This window comes from Haliaeetus albicilla, chromosome Z, assembly GCF_947461875.1.
Source record: "Haliaeetus albicilla chromosome Z, bHalAlb1.1, whole genome shotgun sequence".
In the NCBI taxonomy this organism is placed as follows: Eukaryota; Metazoa; Chordata; class Aves; order Accipitriformes; family Accipitridae; genus Haliaeetus; species Haliaeetus albicilla.
Genome location: NC_091516.1, coordinates 13,996,739 through 14,015,945, shown reverse-complemented (window position 1 = coordinate 14,015,945; position 19,207 = coordinate 13,996,739). Strand labels below are relative to the sequence as shown.

Below are 19,207 nucleotides of genomic sequence, written 5' to 3'. Positions count from 1 at the left end.
TGTTAAGTCTCCTTAGTTTATACCCTCACTTACCTGCATTTGAAGGGGATTGGTATTATAACTACACTGCTCTCATCCTCTAGTGGAGATGAAGCTTTTATGCCTGTGTGTCCTAGTCTCATTCTGGGAAAAAATCAACCTCTTTTGTGCAGAAGATAAGATAATAATCCAAAAGGGAGTGTGGGAGAAGACTTGAACATATTCTTCATAGCTGCCTTTCAGAAACGTCACCTAATCTCTAGAAAACCTTCGGTAGCAGGTAATCGTGTGTTGGAGCACATCACCCTGAAAAAAGGACACTTTGGCTTGTAGGACTGCATTTCTCCAAAGAATTTTTGCAAACTTACATGTATATACCCCTGGCTGACACAGTTATGCTAGCAAAAAGGTGATGCTTAGTTCAGAGCACTATGTGTATGTGTGCACGTCTATATATTGTGTGAGACAAGATGAATACATAGAGACTATGAATGCAAATGTAAGAGGAGGCATTTGTGGTATCCAGCACTGTGCATACTTGAGACCAAATGTTAAAATAGATCATATGCATACTCCATATGGTTTGCTTTCCACTGGGATACCAGCTAGGCCATGATTGTTACTTAATCCATTGCAATTGTAAAGTTAGGCACATGATAATATTAGGCTGATGTGAAATCAGTATCTAACTTGAACCGTTTCCCATCCTGTTTTGTCATCTCTGGAACTTTTTTATAGTGCTTTACATTGACAGCAGAGAAAAGAAACATTGAATTAATGTTCCTCATAGGCTTTCCTAAAAATATTAAGCTGAACTGAAAATGATACCATTCTATATGTTTTCTGGTGGCACCATATATAAACTTCCACGGTATGCAGCTGAATCCAGTCTTTCTGCAGATGCATTTCACATCATGTTACTTCTGGCTCCCAGAGTGGACCTAACTGGTCTGATTAGGACCTCAGTAATGATTTCGTATTACTATAGCAGACTAACAGTGCATGTGCAAAACAGCTTGGGAACACATCAAAAACCGTATTATGGAGAGACTTCCTGGGAGAGGATGATAGAGCTTGAAGTAAGGGCCTGACCACATCAGTTGCTGAATTATGCAAACACTAAGGTCTGTCAGCTGTGATCTATGTACCCCTATTGACTGCACTAGGGTACACTGCCATCTTCAAAGTGCTGTATGACTTCTGCTCAGAAAGCCAAATGCTGTCCCTACATTTAGACCTGGAGGCAGAAGCTGCAGCTCCTGCCACCAGTGATAATGCCTGAACAAACTACATCTGGAAATGCCTACACTGATCAACCCAGGCAATGTTTCCAGCTTTGAAAGTGAGAAGACAAACCAGTGTCAGCCTTATCAATCCCTGATTAACTTCTATTATCCCTCAGAAAAGCCGGACTGTGGCACTTCTGGTCACAGAATGGGAAATTGTCAAAGTATTCCTCAAACACACAGTCCAATGCTTAAAAATAGTTAGCTGCAAGAATTAAGTGTAAAATGCCTGCTGTAACCACTTAAAATATTGTTTGGATATCCAGATAGTTTGGCTGAATTCTCATCAGATACAGTCTAGGCTACAGATCTAATCTCAATTCTCCCATAGGCAAATGGCACTTTAATTAAAAAAGTTTCATGATAATACACAGAGTTTGTTTATTGCAGAACAACAGTGGTTTTGTCAGTGGTTACAATAGCTCTGAATTGTGCATTTTACAACAGGTTGTATCGTAATATATTTAATTGTGTTGTGTGCCCATACAGACTGCAAACCACTTAACCCTGGGACTCTCAGGGGGTTTCTGACTTTAAAAAAAAAAAATCCTTTGCTTTGCAGTCAGACTGGACTTTAGAGAGACTAGGAATCAGATAAAACTAAAAGTAATCCACCTTCTCCAGTGTCCTGGAAGTGAAGCCATTAGTGGACTCATATTTGCTACATCATTTAGCTTTGAGCAGCCATCCTTGCCGCTTCCCCAAGGACTCCCTTGCAAACTCCAGGTTCGGGCTACAAACAGTGTTGCAGCATTGGTGGTAGAGCTAGACTATCTGAAAGGCAATCCTCTTGGCATGTAGGATTACGTATCAGTTAGGATGTTTTATCCCAGGTTTATTTCCCATCCAGCAGGTCTGGGCCCTTGGTCAAATGCTGTCTATGAGTATGTTCCCCCTTTCCTCTTATTCTGCCCATAAGGAGTTACAGAAACCATAGTTTTGTTACTTGCCAGTAAAACTATATGGAAAATAAGCTCAGGGTCCTTGAGAACAATTACTTAGCAGCCCAATTCTCAGTATGCAGGAGGAGATTGACTTTGTCCTTTCAGTCTTTAGCTAAAATCAGAGCTTTTTAAATTTGAATAAAATGGTGAATCTGTTCAGAATAAAAGAGGTCACTAGCTATTAGTAAAGATGTTGGAGTAGGACCAAGGAACAGTAAGATACTGTTATACTCTTGAGTTACAGCAGTATTAGTATTACACTGCTAGTTTGAGCTCTAACCGGTCTTTGGTAGGACTGTGATACTGTGTTTTGTGAGCTAAAATGCATATAAAATACGTAATAATTGTTGAAGATCAGAATACATGGGCGTATGGAGTCCAATTCCCAGGGGAAAACTCTGGACTTTGACTGGCAAAGGCATTTCAGAACTATTGACTGATCATAAAATGAGAGAAATAAAGGTGTACAAGAGCACATACCTGTTTAAGAAGTCATCTGTAAGTAAATATGCTACTTTGCATTACTATTGTTACACGAATATTGAAACCAAGGAAAAATACCTGTTCACAACGACACAGGACCCTCCCTATGTGCAAACATTAACACTGGCCATGTCGGGGGAGCCTATCTTACTGCTGGTAATCTGGTTATAGAAGATAAACAGCTCAACATCGAAACAGTGCAATTGCCAATCTGACCTACAGGTGGAGTAAGAAAAATAGCTAATGGAAAGGATAAGGAAAGACCTTATTAATATAAAGCTCACACAGAGTTTGAGCTGCCAGCGCCCAGCAGCAGGCTGAGATCCTTTGCTTGCAGGTAAACCCACTGCGCAGGTACCACACATCTTGTGAGACAGGTAAGCAAATTGTCCTGAGCTGGGGATGGGCTCACCTCTGCCATGCATTTTGGTGGCACAAGTCTCGAGGTGAGGGCGGCTCTGGGCCTCTCCACAAGTGGTGCTGCCATAACCCAATGAACCAGTGCCAGGTTCCCAGCGCTCCCCCGCCTACACAGGCTTCTGGTTCATTTTCACCTGGAATTTCACATACTGATTTTAATGCTACAGCTGCAACAGATTTGGGATCTGGTTATCTGAGGAATACCCTTTTTCCCTTAGAAAAACAACAAAGCCACTTCCAGGAGTGTAATTCAAACTGAAGCCATTTTGATTTAAATAAGAGGATGCTGCTGACACTGTGTTGCCTGTGAAGGGTTCTGGATGCTGGAATTAGCTCTCCTCGCCGAGCCTCCCAGAGCCTGAATTTGTCAGTCTTTTAGACGTGTTCTTCATTTTTTTACACTAATGTGAATAATGAGGAGCTTTTCAAAAGACTGGAGCAGTGCCAGTGGAAAAGTGGTGGAAATAAGACGACCAGAATTAGTCTAGTGGAAATCCATGGGAGTTCAGCCTGTGCTTTATCAGTGGGGCAACTGTTGGCAGGCAAGAAATAGTTGTAGGGTTGCCTTAGCTATCACTCAGTACGCTGTAAATGCAAAGCTCCTAGCGCTCTGCCTTGAGAGTAATAAATAAATAATACAATAATGAGTGAATAATGCATAGACTTTTAGTGGAGTGGAAACATTGCTAAGCACATGCAATCACAAAGAAGCACACAGATGCTGTACTACAAAACCCTGCAAAACCCCACCCCAAACCCCCTAAAAATCCCCCTCCCCCCAAGAAACACTGCCACAAGCAGACCACTTATAGCTTGTGGATAACATATGAGGAAAAAATCAAGATTTTAATTTTGCTACATCCAACCCGTTAAAGAATGCTTTTTTGCTGAATCTGCGAGCTGCAGCGGGGCACAGATGTTCCCTGCTTTCAAACAGTTCTGAATTCATTTTTATGGTCATTCATTATGTTTAGACAAGGAGGGTCACTCCACTCCGAAGTACTCTGTTAAATGAATAAATATTTATTCCAACAGACAAATGGAAAAAGCTCTTTTCTGGCAGAGCTCTTGCAGGAAGATTTCCACCTCTATCTTGCTAAACTCTTGCCACTTTTTCAGGAACCAGGGCATTTGTCCAAGACATTTTGAACAAATACTTCTTTTTTTTAAACCTGTTCAAGCAGAGAAACTGGTTTCTTAGGTACCTTGGCAAGCAGGATTTAACCAAGTCTTGCCAGGATGGGAAAAGCGGAGGGACCCCTCACCTGATAGGAAAGGACATATGAAAGTACCTCTTAGAAATGCACCTTATGTAAGGTTAGGATGCATAACATGAAGCAATTAGAGGTAGATGCAGCAAGCTATGGTATAACCTGGTATACCCACCCCACCACTGCTTCTCACTTTCAGGACAGGACACGTCACTTTGCCCTCTTTTATACTTAAGCAGCTCTGTGGGAGCTGAGCTGGCTTCTGAAAAAAAAAAAAAAATCACAGCTTTTGGGCAAGGAAGAGGAACCTTAAGTCAGCTCGATCCCATGACTGAGATAATAGTGTGACCCTACAGATAGCCCCATGAGCACAGCAGCATCAGTGTAAGTGGTGCTTCTCTGGCTTGCAACATGCAATTCAGGACCTGGGAAGAGTCACTGGAGAGTCACAGTATTGCTGTTGCCAGGGGGTCAGTGTTTGAAATCAAAATCTTTGGATTCACAGCACTAACTTAGAAATCATGAGGTTTTACTGACAAAAATGCTGGGGGGTATATGGCTTTTGATATTTTCAGGACTGTATTTGCAGGTTTTCCCATAAAACACAAGGTCTAGAATGGCTCTTTTCCTCAGAACAACTTAAGTGCAGGTGCTTAAGCACCTTCTTACTTTGGTAGCTGCAGCTTTAAGGCAAACAACATGAGAATTGCAAGTGGTAGAAAGATGACAGCTTTCTGACACTGAAGTAATTTCTCTAATCGTGTTCTTTTTTGGGTAACAGTGTTATACAAAAAGACTATAGACAAAGTCTTGTGTGCACGTTTTAATACACATCCTCTGGTTTCTTTCTTTAAAAGTTTGGCTCAAAGTTACCCACATGTTTGTTTTCCCTCCATCCCACAAACTATTTCTTTTACTTTTAAAAACTGGGTTTTCAATTTCAAGATAAATAACAATATTATTATTATTTTTTATTTATATTGATGCTCAGCAGAGCTCAGTTAGGCATATTTCCAACTACCTTGGCTCGCCCTAGCAGCCATTATAAAATCTGAGGTACATGTTCCTCTAGACATTGAGTTTTGGTATTCAGTGTTGCCTCTGACTGTACGACAGGACCGTTCAGAAGTTAAAATCACTTCCTCAATAGGAAGGAACCGTTGCTGCTGAGAGAGAAAAATCACTTCAGCAGTTCTGTTCTGGGTCTTCATTTTAACCTCCCATTCAGTGTGCCACAGTATTTTGAATTTGTGACATCTCACATTCTTTTGGGATGCTTTGACTGACATAGCTCTGGTCTAGCTTGAGCTTAATATACTTTTTTAACTAGGGTTTCTGCTGTGACCACAGAGTCTCACTCGTTGGAAGAGAAGAGCTGAGAGGGGAATCGGGGAAGGGGAGTGCTGAGTTGCACCATTGTCTCTCTCTTGTGGGTGCACACGGCAGGGAGCAGAGGCAAGTGATGTCCCTCGCTTGCTTTTCCCGAGCAGGGGAGTTACAGCCTCCCCACTGATACTAGCTGTGTTTTTTCAGGGATCCCTGTGGCCAGCTATCTGATAACTTATTTGTTTACTTACCTCATGACAATAAATAATGCATAACACAAATACCATGCTGAGGGGGAGGCTGTAATCCAGCCTGGTTCCCAGTGCTGATCCCTGCAGCTGATCCCCTTCCCCGCAGAGGTGGCCTCTTGCAAGACCCATGGCAGACCATAGAGGCAGCTGTACTGGGGGGGCACTTCCTGATTTTGTGTTTCCTAGTGTTGCCTTGAGTGCTTCTTGACCTTTGGTTTGGATTCATAAACACAGCAGTGACGGCCTTTTCACTCCAATTTATGCAAAATTATTAATCTGGGTTTACGTGGCACTCCTGCTGAAATCCTTGTCAGTGTATGAGGACCAGCTCTGCCACCGTGGTACCCAAGAGTCACCGTCCCTTCACCCACCAGAAAGGGAAAGGCCTGCTGACTGCAAGGGGACATTTTTGGTTACGACACACTGCTGTTGGGTCTGCATAAACGCCAGTGTGGCAAGTCCAGCTTGAGTTTGTCAGCCTTTAATTAGCTGCACGAAGGAAACAATTGAAAAGGTCCTTGCGGTAACTGGGAGACTGCCTGGAGCTAATCTCCTCCTGTATTGTGCTGCACAGATTCAGGCTGACCCACCCAAGGAGCTGCTCCCTGCTCCTGCTTACCGGGGCAATTTCTCCAGCCCAGTCTTTCTCTCCGGAGAAAATAAAAAGGATATGGTCTTTCTCTGCATACCTAATGGGGAAAAAAAAGAAGACTCATTTAAATTAGCAAATACAGTTTTCCTTTCTGTAGGACGAATGCAGCCATCAAAGGCATAGAATTTACCAATAAAATAAAGGTTTTGTCACAGAAAAAGTGATATTAAAGCTGCTATTTCCAACAAAAAGCCTAGTGTCTCTAATTACCTGCATGTACTTGCGTCACTGCTACATAAGCCACCCAAGAATTTCAAATATCAATATCCTTCGCCATATAAAATCCCTTTGTACACAGCAGGACTGTGAGGAAACATGAAGTAACAGAGGCCTCTGCAGTTTTTTTGGTACAAGTGCAGGCAGTGAGATGTAGGAAGGGTATGTTATTGTCCCTCCCTGCTCTTAACTTTCCTGTTAGATCTGGAGCAGTCCATAGCTGCCTCTGAAAATACAGTCGGTGTATTTAAATACAGCCCGTTCACCCTGAGCTTGCTCCCACGTTTTTTCTCTATAGGGGCGTGTTGCTTTGCTCACGGGCAGGTGCAGAGGCTGGAGCTGCACTGTTAGCAAGCATGCAGTAGGAAATACGTTATCCACAGCACGATGTCCTTGATAATATGGCGAGGACATTGATCTTAAGCTCCATTAAAGGACCCAGAGTGCGAACAGGAAATGTTCACATTCAAACATTTACTCTAGATAGCTGACTATACTGATTTCTTAAGTGTGTGCTTCTTAGTTACTATAAAAGCAGAGCACTTGAGTACTTAAAAGAGAATATGGTCCATAGCCTTAGTTCTGGTGTAGCTGACTAAAAGTCTGTGGTTGATTTTACATCAATTACTGCAATCAGGTTCCCATAAGATGGTAGGAGAATGCATGGTGTGCTGCCTTTCTTGCAGGGAAACTCTGGCCAGCTGAGTGCGTGCAGGGCACAGCTGCAGTGGTGCTTCCAAAGGGGGAGAAGGAGGAAGGAGAGGAGGGAGGTGCAGAGGGGCTGCTCCCCTGCTTGACGTGCAGCACCCAGCAGCTTGCAGGGGCAGACTGCAGCCCCTCTGCCTGGTTCCTGCCAGAGGTGTCTAAATCTTCAAGCCACGAAGAGCTGACGGAGTTTGCCTTTCAAGTCGGAAAACCAGGGATTAACAAATCTAATGCCAAAGGTCATGAGCAGACCCGCATGGCTGCTGCTTGTTACTCCAATATTCTTTTACCTGTCTCATCTCCTGCTGAGAGCATTTGGTTCCTGTCGTGCCTGTTGTTCTGCAAGCATTACAGAGGTTACCGCTGCCAAAAAAACACTTTCACTTCTCCCTACCCTGGCCTTTCTTTTCTCTCCCCAGGCTGCCCCCAGCTCTGTGCTGGCACTCGCATTCGAGAGGCAGCTGGGTGAAATTGATGGAGGAACTGCTGGCCTAAGAAGTAACGGTACCGAAAGAAAAAAGTTAGTTTTTCATCTGGAGCAGTTAGTTGAGTCCCCATGTGGTGCCAAAAATGCCAGTGCCAGTCCAGGGCAAGGGGAGCCGTGGGGTGGAGGAGGCCAAGGACCTGTTACAGGTACAGAGTCTGAGACAAGGATGAACATTTTCTCAGCGGTGCTGTCAACGTATGTGCATGTGACACCACAGCTGCACACACCCTTGCCTTTCCAACCACAGTGAGCGAGGGGCAAGAAAACACACCAGAGACTGGCATTGTCTTGCAGAGACCCTCCAGAGCTTTGCCAGATGGTTCCTCCAGGGAAGAGACCCTCCTGCCACCGTGTCACACCACATCTATGCACCCTGCACACCAGGCTGAGCACTTCTCAAGAGAGAAGTGTTGCTGTTTAAAATGTGATGCAGCTCTGTCAAAAATAAGCTTTTCAGGGGGACAAGTCCACTTGATTTTAGTCAGAAAAAATATTTTAAAGAAAGCTTTGATGTGTCTGAATTTGTCTAAAGAATAAAAGAAATGGAGAGAGAAAGTGTTCTTCAATGTTTTCTTGACTTAGGCTAAGTATAACAGTATAAAAGGCAGTACAAACGGTCTTTTAAAGCAAATGTAATGTTTTCAATCAACTTGAATGCACTTTAAACTGTAGAAGCCAATTTCTTCATTTCCATGTTGGTCACCCACTTTCTTTCTTTTATAAGAGGAGAAGCAAGTAAATGGGTGATTGTTTAAAATTCAAGAAAGCATTCAGAAAGCCAAGTGTGGACTGCAGCTCTTCCAGTGCCTGCATCACACAAGTTTACAGTAAGTCATCATCCCTGGGCTCTAGGGATGGAGGAAAAGGGAGCAGAGAATATCAAAATGACTTCAAGAAAAGTAACAGTGTTTCTTGTTTGGCATCATTTTTCTCCTGAACCTTTCAGTCCTTTCCCCCTGAATAATCCATGTTTTAACTACTATCAGGAGTGTCTTTCCCCCCTCAGCATATTTTCAACCTGTGAGCCACACCCAGCACAGCCAGAGACAGAGAATGAGCAAAACGAAGGCCTTGCAAACAACCTACAGACATCCTCAAACCTGTGGAAAACGACAGAGGAGAGTCCATAGATGCAGCACCGTTTTATTTTGAAACAGAAATGACTGAAATCTTCCAGACAATCTGCAAACACCCATCGAGAGTCACCTGGCTATGCATTAAACCACAAGCATGCTCAGGTGCAGTGTGTCCCACGGGCTCTGTGAGGCAGGTTATGGCTGTGCACAGACACAGTTTCACCCTCTGTCTTCCAGCAAACTGCATGTCAGGGGCTTAGAGACTGCCAGGAAGATATGTTCCTTCCCTATAATACACCTGCATTTGAGAAACCCCTGACCCTGCCCACCTCCAGCTGCATTTCAGATGTCACCTGGGAGCCTGTGGCCACAAAATACGAACCTTTGACCCACGGATTTGTTGCTTTGCTGTTTGAAATCAAGCCCTCTCTGAGGATACCAGAGAAGCCACAAACACAGGCACATGCCCTGCTTCCCTGGCAAAACCCCTCAGAAAGTGGCACCAACATGAGACAGGCCTGTGTGGGCGCACCCCACTCCGAAGATGCCATGCAGATTGTGGTGGTGGCTTCCCAGCGCAGCAAAAATACTGCTTGCGGAGGGTGAGAGTTCCTCAAAAGAGCGAAGTTGCAGGAGGGAGTCCTGGGCTTGTTTTTTCACCCTTCTTCACAGCCCACTCTGCCAAAACGCCAGAGGGGGAGAGGGCGGGGGGGGGGGGGTGCTTTGGCCTTTCACATTGTGGGATTGGGGTTTTTAATTGCTTTTTTTTTTCCTTTTCAAATTGCTTTTTTTTTCTGAGGTGTTTGCTTTTTTCGGTTTGATTTGTTTGGGTTGTTTTTTTTCCTTCTTCTTTTCTGTTTTTTTGTTGTGTGGGTGTGGGTTTTTTTGTTTGGGGGGTTGCCTTTTTTAATTTTGGGGTTTGTTTTGCTTTGCCTTTTTTTTTTTTTTTTTTTGCTCGTCTTTGCTTCTTCGGTTTGGGGATTTTCTTTCTTTTCCTGCTTTTTGATCTGTTTGGCTTGGGTTCCCTCCCCCCCCCCGCGTTCTTCTCCCTTTTTCCTTTTCTCTCTCTCCCTTTCCCCTTTGTTTTTCTCCCTTTTTGTGCGTGGGGACGACGACGACGACTGCTTTTTGTTGTTTGTTTGTTTTTTTTTTTTCTCCCGCGGCACACGCGCCTCTCCCGGCCGGCGGCGCCCGGCGGCCCCGCGCGGAGCCGCCCCGGGTGGCCTCGGCCCCGCGCGGGGCGGTGGCGGCCGCGGGCGGCAGCAAATCAGCGGGGCCCGGGCCGCGCATAAGAAGGGCGGGCGGCGGCCGGCGCCGTCCTCCCGGCGGCGGCGGCGGCGGCGGCAGGATGCACCATGAGGAGCTGGCGTCCCTGCAGCGGCCCCGCTACGGCTGTGAGTGGGGTCGGGGGGGGCACTTCAGGCTTGCCTTTTTTTTTTTGTCCTGCTTCTTCTTTTCTTTGGTCCCCCTCCCTTGCCGGCTTCCTCGGTTTAATATTAAAAGAGGGACTTGAGGGGAAATAAAACCCGCCCGAGAGACTCTGTTGCAGCGCGCAGCGCTCCGGCTTGCTGTAGGCTAGCTCGCAGCGAGCTGCGGCTGGGGTTTTTTGAACAGGTTTTCGTGGGGCTGTGTTTTGTTCTGAAACTTGCTGAATGGATTATAGCTGTAATTCCGCATTGCAACTTGGGAGTTTTAGGTTAGAGCTACAGCTTTGGGTTTTAACTCTACAACTTGGTGTTACAGGTACCGCTTTGGGTTGTAGCTTTATAACTTGAGCTGTGACTAGCGCTTCGGATTGTAACTTTGTAACCTTTCGATTATCACTTCGGAATTTCGGATTATAACATCAAAACTTTGCTTTCTAACTTTAATAACGTGGGTTTAGACCTTTGTAGCTTTAAATAATAACTGGGGTGAGGCGAGAAGCAGTGCAGGTACCAGGCATCTCTTCTCAGAGGAGGTGTGTTTACTTCTCAAACCTGTATTTAAGAAAAGCCCTGAAGCACCTTCCCTCCTGCTGCTGCAGGGCTCTCTCAGCGCTTCTGTGCCCTGCTGGGATCCTGCACCGGGCTGTGCTTTCTCCCGGTTCCTGTGGGCAAAGAAGTGCAAGCCCTTGGCTGTGCCATCCCTGTAAGGAATGCCTCTGATCATTGCAAAATGTGAACATGCAAATTATTTGCAAAGCTCACAACCCCGGCATCCTGTGGTCTGACGAGCAGCTTCCCAGGTCTAGCACAGCAGCTTTGTTTAAAACCGGTTCTGAAACCTCTTTTTTTGAAAGAAGCACAAAACCCTTTGACAGTGTTAGGGGTCACCTTGCTTCCACCCAGGGCGGACAGCAAAGGCGGTGCTTGGCAGCGGGACCTTCAGCACGGAGTGTGCTGTGCCCTCCTGAGCATTTTCCTCTATTGATGCCTGCAGTTGAGGCAGTCTGTGGAACCTGCCTGTAGGTGCGTTTTTCATGTGCACTACCTAGTAGGTGGATGAGAGATTTTCAAGGTGTGTTCACAGTTGTCAGTACTGATAACATTTTTTTGAGTGGTTACTATGGATAGGCTAAGTGCCCATGCTAGCGTGTTAGCAAAGGTGAATATTTTGCTTGTGAAGCCAATCTCCTGGTCACCTTGGCTTGCTGTGCCACTGCTGCTGTGGTAGGGTAGTGTCCAGGCAGTGTACTGCATGGTGCTCCAGCCCCAGGTTGGCCCTTGGTCCACTTGCCTGACATGCAGAAACTCCTCAAGTATATGTGGTGTGCCCATCGGGTTCCAAGCATCAGGGGCTTTCCTGTGCAGATCTGGTCTGACAGGTATCAGAACATCTGAGTCTGGACACGTAGCACTTGCTAGTCTGCCGTGAAGTCCAATATGCTCAAAGATGAGGCTTTGACTTAAAGCAAAGGGCTTGTGCTTTGTGCTTTGGTTCCTGCCTGGGTGCTGAGGTTGACTTACCTTATTGCCAGAGCTGCTCAGGGTATTTTAAGAATCTTGGGCCTTTTTTATTGTGGGGTAAGAATGACCAGTTAGGGATGCTGAATAAAGTTTTAAAGATATGGTCTGTCCCTTTAGTATTTATGCTTTGCTATGATACTTCAAAGCTTTTTGCTGTGATGACCAGGGAGAAGTTCGTGTTTTGAGTTGTAGCCACTCTCTTGGCATTTGGTCTTCTGTCCCAGGGACAGGAGTGGGTGAGAGCATCCTTCTTGGCTTTCCTGATGCCATTTCCCCTCTGACCGATGCTGCCTGCTTGCTCAGGCTCCAGTGGCAATTCTGTCCTTCCCTGAGTGAGAGGCTGTGGCTGCTGTACTGCACTGCATCCTCTTTTTTTAGGATGGATATTTTTTTGCTGCGGGAAGCTTTGACACAACCTTCCTTTCATAGGACTCGGCAAAGGCTCCTCAAATATGCCAGGCTGAAGCCTATATTTAAAAAAACCCAACACACCAAAGAAGTCCACAGAGAACTCCATACACCAAAGAACGAACCATAACCTTGTCTGTAGTGGTGTCACAACTGTGGGTACATGTTTCGTTTTTTAGCTTGTGTCTAGAAAATAAAATATGCTTTATCTACACTGTATTTGCCTGCCATTTTGGAATGAGGAGAGAAGCAGCATCCTAAAAAGGCTCCCTAACTTAAAAACTTACACCAGCATGATCTGGTGAAATATCTTCAAATCTTATGAAACCCATCACGTGTTGTAGGTTCTCTTCATAACTAAAACTGCACGTTGGCAGTTCCCTATGTTGAACACCACATCTATGCTGGATTTCCTAGAAGAGTTAATAAATTGTCCAAGTTAGGCTACTGAATTACTAAGACTCCTTGCTTTAGTGACCTAGTACTGTTTTAAACATTTAACTTTACTTGGACTTTTGACTTTGGCTTCAGGCTCCTGGCAGAGTTTGTGTGGTGCTCTGAAGAAGGTTAGCATTTTACTATGATAATTCTCCATTGGGGACTATATGAACGAATGCATGGTTATCAGTGGCATTTCACTTTGATAACTAGAGAGGAAGATATATGCAAATCTTGGCTACATTTTGTAGCCTGATGGATACCACTGGGGGAAAAAAAGTGTGTCCCTTAGCATAAGACCTTGTAGCACAAAGTTGAGTAACTGGGAAGACAAATCCCTAACTTGAAAACTAGCTTTGCATTACAAGTTTTGCTGATGTAGTAACTCAAAGATACTCATCTAGAAAAAATTCTTAGAGCTGATCATTTTAATCATTAAAGTCAGGAAATATCTGAATGAAACCAAGCAAGAGGATCCCTTTCTAGGTGGGTGCTAGTTCAGGATGAACATGGTTCATGGGAGAAACAGGAGCTCAGAGCAAAGTCTTTGAACCTTCTCTAAGCCTGTTAGGGCCAAAGCCTTGTGGCTTCCTGGACCACTCATTGAAAGGTGCCTCCAACTCTGCATGCTGTTGATAGCTTAAAAAAAGATGCGGAAAAGATTTCTGTCGGTGCTCCATTGAGTCTTTCAGATATTCATATCCAGTGCCAACTCAAGTGAGATCATAAAAGTACAAGGAAGCAGCTTATACAGCAGAAACTGTGTTAACAGGCACACTGCAACTGAATTTATGTAGCTGGTTTCCAGTCTGGCTACAGCTATTGCCTGGTTTATTTCTCAGTTGCAGCACAATCAAATGCAGAGGTTCACAGAACTGCAGAGAATTGGGACTTGTAATACAACTCTTAGGGTATGAGCCATTTTTACTACAAAAATGCTTGGTGCTGTTGAAGATTATGAAGAGAAAAGGTATAAATCTTGGATGTGCCAAGAAGTGAAGTTTTGAACATATGAAAATAGCAAATCAGGCAGCGGTGTATCTTTGAGAATGCCTTTTTCTTAACACTCTCAGGTACTTTTTAGCTAGTTCTTTCTGAAACCTGTGTGCAGAAACAAACACTTAAGTTTTTAAGAAATGTCTGAATGGCTTCACCACACTTCCAGGAATGTAGTAAAGCTACAGTGAGTGAAGCCATGAGTGTCTGGATTTGCCAAGGATTTCAGGCATTTCGATGCTCAGAGGAGCTGAATTAATATGCGCCCCAGGTCCCTGTATACTGACTGGGAGAGAAACTAGGTGCTTCAGCATCATCAGACACATCTATTGGGAGACAGGCAGCTAAAGAAGTCTTCATCTCTCCTGCTGAACCTGGAAGGTCAGCTTCACTGGGCACAGATGGACAAATACAGGGGAAACTTGACTTTGGTATCCAGTGATGAGGGCGTTGCTTGTACTTCTGGTCCTGGCTCCCAGGACTGCTTCTGTTTGGCACTAGGAGTTAGGAGATGAGACAAATAAACAGCATGAAGCTTTGTGAAGAAGAGCTGCCCTGCCTGTGGAGACAGGCAGGGCAAACCTAAAGTGAAACACAGCCTACGCCTCTCTATGAAACTGCACCTAGCTTCTTTCTTTGGCAGGATGTGAAAGCGTGCAAACCAGTGGCTTTTAAAAAGCATTTAACTTCAGAAACTATGTATTTGTCTGCGTATCTATTAAGTGCAGAGAAACAAATGGCTATTTTTCAATTTAAGAGGGGAAAAAACCTTTTGGTAAAAGTTCCATAGGATTTTTCTAAGTGAAAACAGATGGGGTTTTTAAAGCGAGAAAAAAAAAAAGCTTAACTGTATCCTATGCATATACATTCTTTTGGGTGTATACTTTCTTGTAGTACTTGTGGCTTATGAGAACACTTTTCTTCTCCTTTCTTATTGATGGGTGTAATTTGGCAACCAAATACACTGTTTATCTCTTCCACTCTTTTGTAGGTTGCTAATAATTAAACTGCTGAATGAGAACTTGAAAAGTTTAACTGCTTTGTTTAACCAAGTGCACATAATTCATTTGGTAGGAGTGGTTCTCTGTGTGTTTTTTGTACAAAGCAGGCTCATCTCCCCTGAAGTCTCTTGGTAAAGAAAGGACAGAGCTGTGTTACAGCATGCTTAAAGCTACTTGAACACTGTTGAAACAGGAAATATTAATATTGTGCTGGAAACGGGATTTATAGCACACGTGAGTGTGCTAGATCAAGTCCAATACTTAGGCAGGGAATAGGAAGTATGCAGATTTGCAGCTGTCCTGTTAAGTGGTGTTTCAGTTACTTAGTTGTTCTAGGTCAAGATTTGCTTGATACTGCTGCTAATTCAAGCTGACTATGATTTACTAGGAATAATCTTACATGTAAGGTGGAAAAAAAAATGCCTGGCAGTGATAGGCAGGACTGGTTGGTTATATTTCAGTGGGATGATAAGCAAGTGTGCTCTCCTGTGCCCTTCTCCTTGCAGGAAATGATTAACCTGCTTCACTTGTTCAGGCTGTTTCAGTGGTTTTTTTTGGAATGGGTATCCTTGAACTGCTGCATGTTGTGGAATGAAAGCGCAGGTGCTGGACAGGGGGAGAAGCGGTGTCCACCCCAGCCTGGGGAGCATGATCAGGGAGAACAGGGGCCAGGTCTCCCCATCCTGGGGAAGGGAAGCAAGCGGGGAGGAATGCCTGCTTGTGGGCATGTCGTTTGCCAATCCTTGATGAGATGGGCTGGGACAGGAGCTGGGCCCGGGACCGCTCATTCGTGCATCAGCTCTTCCTGCACCTTGGTGCTTACATTCACCTTCAGAAAACAACAGTGGCCCCTTCAGCCTGAGGCCAGCTGGGCTTTGAAGAGGGTTGTCTGCAGGACACAGACTGCCTTATCTTCACAGCTGGGGGGGAGAAGGGGGCTGCTGAGAACCTGGCACAGGGGCAGGTTTGTGCTGGTGACCAACACATTGCCCCTGGCACTGCTCCAGTTCTGTTTTGCCAGCTGCTGTGGCACCGGCCAAGGGTACGCTGGTCCCTGGTGGTGATGGGGTGGTGGGGCAGGCAGGGTGCTCTGTGGTAGCCAAGGGCCTTGGTAGGGTGTCAGGGTGGGCGATGTGGCAGGAGAGGGAGGGATTGGAGCCATGGTCCTTGCATGGAGGTCTTTGGAGGGGAGAAAAGGATGCTTTGGTTTGGAGATCAACTTCCTTGGCTCACATCAAGGGAGGTACCGAATCAGGTGGTGTTCGTATGAACTCTGCATGGCTCCTAAATACCTTTTGAAATGTGTAAGCAAATAAGCAGCCATTAAGAACCCATGCTGGTGGCAGATTTCAGTGTTAAATTACTGTTCTGTTCAAATGACTACGCACTAGCAAGAAACACTTACCTGGAGGAATTATGTCAGTTCTTTGTTATCACTTATTGCCCAAGTTAAGAGGTCGGCCAGGTATAAATTCTTCAGGAGTTAGATTCAAGGAGCACCTTAGAGCTCTGACTCACAACTGCTGGCAAACCACTGTTAGGCCCTAAGGACCTGTTGCCTCAAGGTGTGGTGCCTGCCCTGCCCTGCCTGCCAGGCTCCAAAGTGGGCAGAAACTTCTGTCCCCATCCCAGGTGCTTTGCTTGGCTTGTGTGGATCAGGCTAAGCATTCTGCATCTTCAGCTAAAATGAGTGATGAAGGATGTGGTCTCTGCCAGTCTTCCCCCGTGGACTGTGACCTGCTTCTTTCAAAGTGCAGTAAATGCTCTTCCGGCATCTAGCAAGGTATTTAAACTGATTCTTACCAGGCTCCAAAGTCTGATGGGAAATATGTAGTCCTGCATGCTATCCATCCTCTATTGGCTGTTCTTCCTGAAAATTAAGGGTATCCTCTTGCATTTGTTCTTGATAGCTGTTCAGTATCCTGGTTACATTTGCAGGATTAGAGCCTTACAGCTTGTAGGAGCACAGCACAGATCAATCTAGGGACAGTTGGAATGGGAAATGCCCAAACTGTCTACAGAAATGGCCTTCATTAAGTCAACCACTCTTTCACAGGGTTGTAACGTCAAACCATGGGCTAGTAAATGTTTTACTTGTGTTTTTAAAGGGAGGTTTCTAAGGCGTTTTGGGGAATCGCAAATAAGTACAGGGGATATCTGCGTCTAATAGTCTGGTTGAAGTGATTAGAAACAGGGTAAAAACTTGAAAACTAAACAAGGACACAGGTTTGCTTTTCCAAAAACATGATCCTGTATCCAGGGCTATCTTCTTTCATAAGAGAAGTTGCTATTTTTAACTGGTGTTAATTACATTGGGATCCCAGCTACCTCCTTGCTGCAGACTGTTGCAACTGGTGATGTTTCAGCAGCCTGAACTCGCCAGAGGTGCCTTCAGCTGCTCTGTCAGGCTGCTGTGGTCTTCACCTCTTGCCAACGCTCATACAATGGCACGGAGACCTAATCTGGCAGGAAGCTAATCTTCTTTGCAGAGCTGATTTGCACTGCTGTATTTGCAGCCACTTCAGGCCTCTGCAGGGGCTGGCTGCAGATCTCACAGCTGCGCCTGCTGGCCCAAGGCAGGGGGAACTTTCTGGCCAGGTGGGACTGTGGCAGCCAGAATTTAAATGTGTTTAAATTGCTCTGGAACCACACCCTGAAGCTGAGGTTTCGCATATGCTTTCAGTCAGGTCTGCTGGTGGAAGAAGCCTCCTTGACTCCTTCTATGGGATTATTTTTGGCTGGATTAGGTCCCCGGCCTGGCTCACAGCACGAACCCACAGGCAGGTCTGCCAACATGATGTAGTAGCTGGAGCAGGGATGAGCACAAGCGGCTGAGGGAACGGCAGGTCAAGTTGATTTTGTTGTGTTGCTAGAGATGTGGAAAGCGTGTCTGCAGTGGAGCAGCAAAATGTGCAGGCAGCATGGCAGCGTGGACTGGGGCATATGGGAAGGAGCAGCGTACATCGCAGTGGTCTCCCCGGTGCCTCTGCTGCAGTGCCGTTCCCACCATGGTGCCCTGCCTGCCTGCCAGGGCTGGGACTGCTCTCGGCTCCGCTGCTGCCCAGGGAGTTTTGAGTTACAGAAATGTTTTTCAGGAAATTTTGTCTCTAGTGCTATAGTTTCATAAATCTGTAAGTGTCAGTAAGGGCATGGCAGTGTTCACCAGGCAATGCCGTAGTGGTAAGAAAACTGTAAGGAACTGTCTAAATCTTGACAGTGATAAGACTACTTGAAAAAGAAAGAAAGATTCTTTTTGTACATAAAGAAGATTCAAGATGCTTTTCCAACCCTCTTCTGCTGGTAAAATTACTCTTGACTTGCAGGGCCTCAAAACTGTAGGGATGAGATGTGACTTGCAGTATATGTTGCTTATTTCTGGGATTTTTAGTTTTTCAGGCCCAGCTGATTTACCCAATCGATAGCTGGCTGGCCTCTGTTCAATAGTAAACAAGTCTTAAATTCCATGTGTTCTCAATACAGTATAGGAGAATAAATAATGCATTGAAATATCAGCATGGATATGTGGTGGTTTAACTGAAAAGGAACATGAAGGATTCCTGAGGAGAGCAAGGATTATGTTTAGATGAATCTGGGACAGAGCTCTTACCAAAGAAAAATAGTCAGCTGTTTTTACAAAACCAGGCACACAGTAAACGTGATTTCACTACATCTGAGCTCAGAAGTTGTTTTGAATATTGCTTTTCAGACCACAGCAGAGCACAGATACCTTCACTGTGATTTAGTAGGGGCTGGGAGATGAACCAGCCTCGGTTTGGCATTTGAAGTTGCATGGCAGCCGACTGCTGAAGGTGGGTAGACAGTTTACCTGCAAGGATTGGATGTGACTGCTTGATGCTTTGAATTTGTATCACCTCTGACTATGGTAATGAAGTTTAACAAATGTATTAGAATGCTTCAGAAAATACACAGCTTTTATCAAATGTAAAGCAAACTCCTTGCTTGTGCTCCAATTTCTATCTTCATACAGATCACGAGAAGTAAGACCACATGGTTTTGCTGAAGATTTCACTGATGTGAGTTATTTTAGAACAAAATGAATCAAATTTCTTAGTATTGTGGGTAGTAACAGGCAAAACAAGGGCTGGTGTTTCCTATAACGCTGAACCATGGCAATAACACTCAGTAGTTTCCCCTTTTTTTTGCCACACTTAAACAAAATTAAACAGCTCTGTAAATGTTTACAGAAGCTTCTGATAAAAATAGAGATGGATTTCTGCAACATTCATCTGTATCCTTTTTCTTAAATCTATGGCAGGAGGGTGCTGACTGGTAGGCTGCTTCTGTCCAGGCTGCAAATGCTGCCCATTGGCAGGTTGTCGTAGTTTAACCCGATCTGGTAACTGAACACCATGCAACCAC

General features: G+C 44.9%; 1 protein-coding gene across 4 annotated transcripts in view; it reads left to right on the top strand.

Annotated features, from left to right (window-relative positions):
• Positions 1 to 10,300: 10,300 nt before the first annotated feature.
• IQGAP2 (IQ motif containing GTPase activating protein 2) overlaps positions 10,301 to 19,207 on the top strand; it is a 130,846-nt gene continuing 121,939 nt past the window's right edge. For all 4 annotated transcript variants that reach the window (XM_069776824.1, XM_069776821.1, XM_069776822.1 and 1 more), the window contains exon 1: positions 10,301 to 10,430. In XM_069776824.1, the coding sequence (XP_069632925.1) occupies positions 10,385 to 10,430 (46 nt within the window). In that variant the 5' untranslated portion in view covers positions 10,301 to 10,384. The remainder of the gene's footprint in view (positions 10,431 to 19,207) is intronic.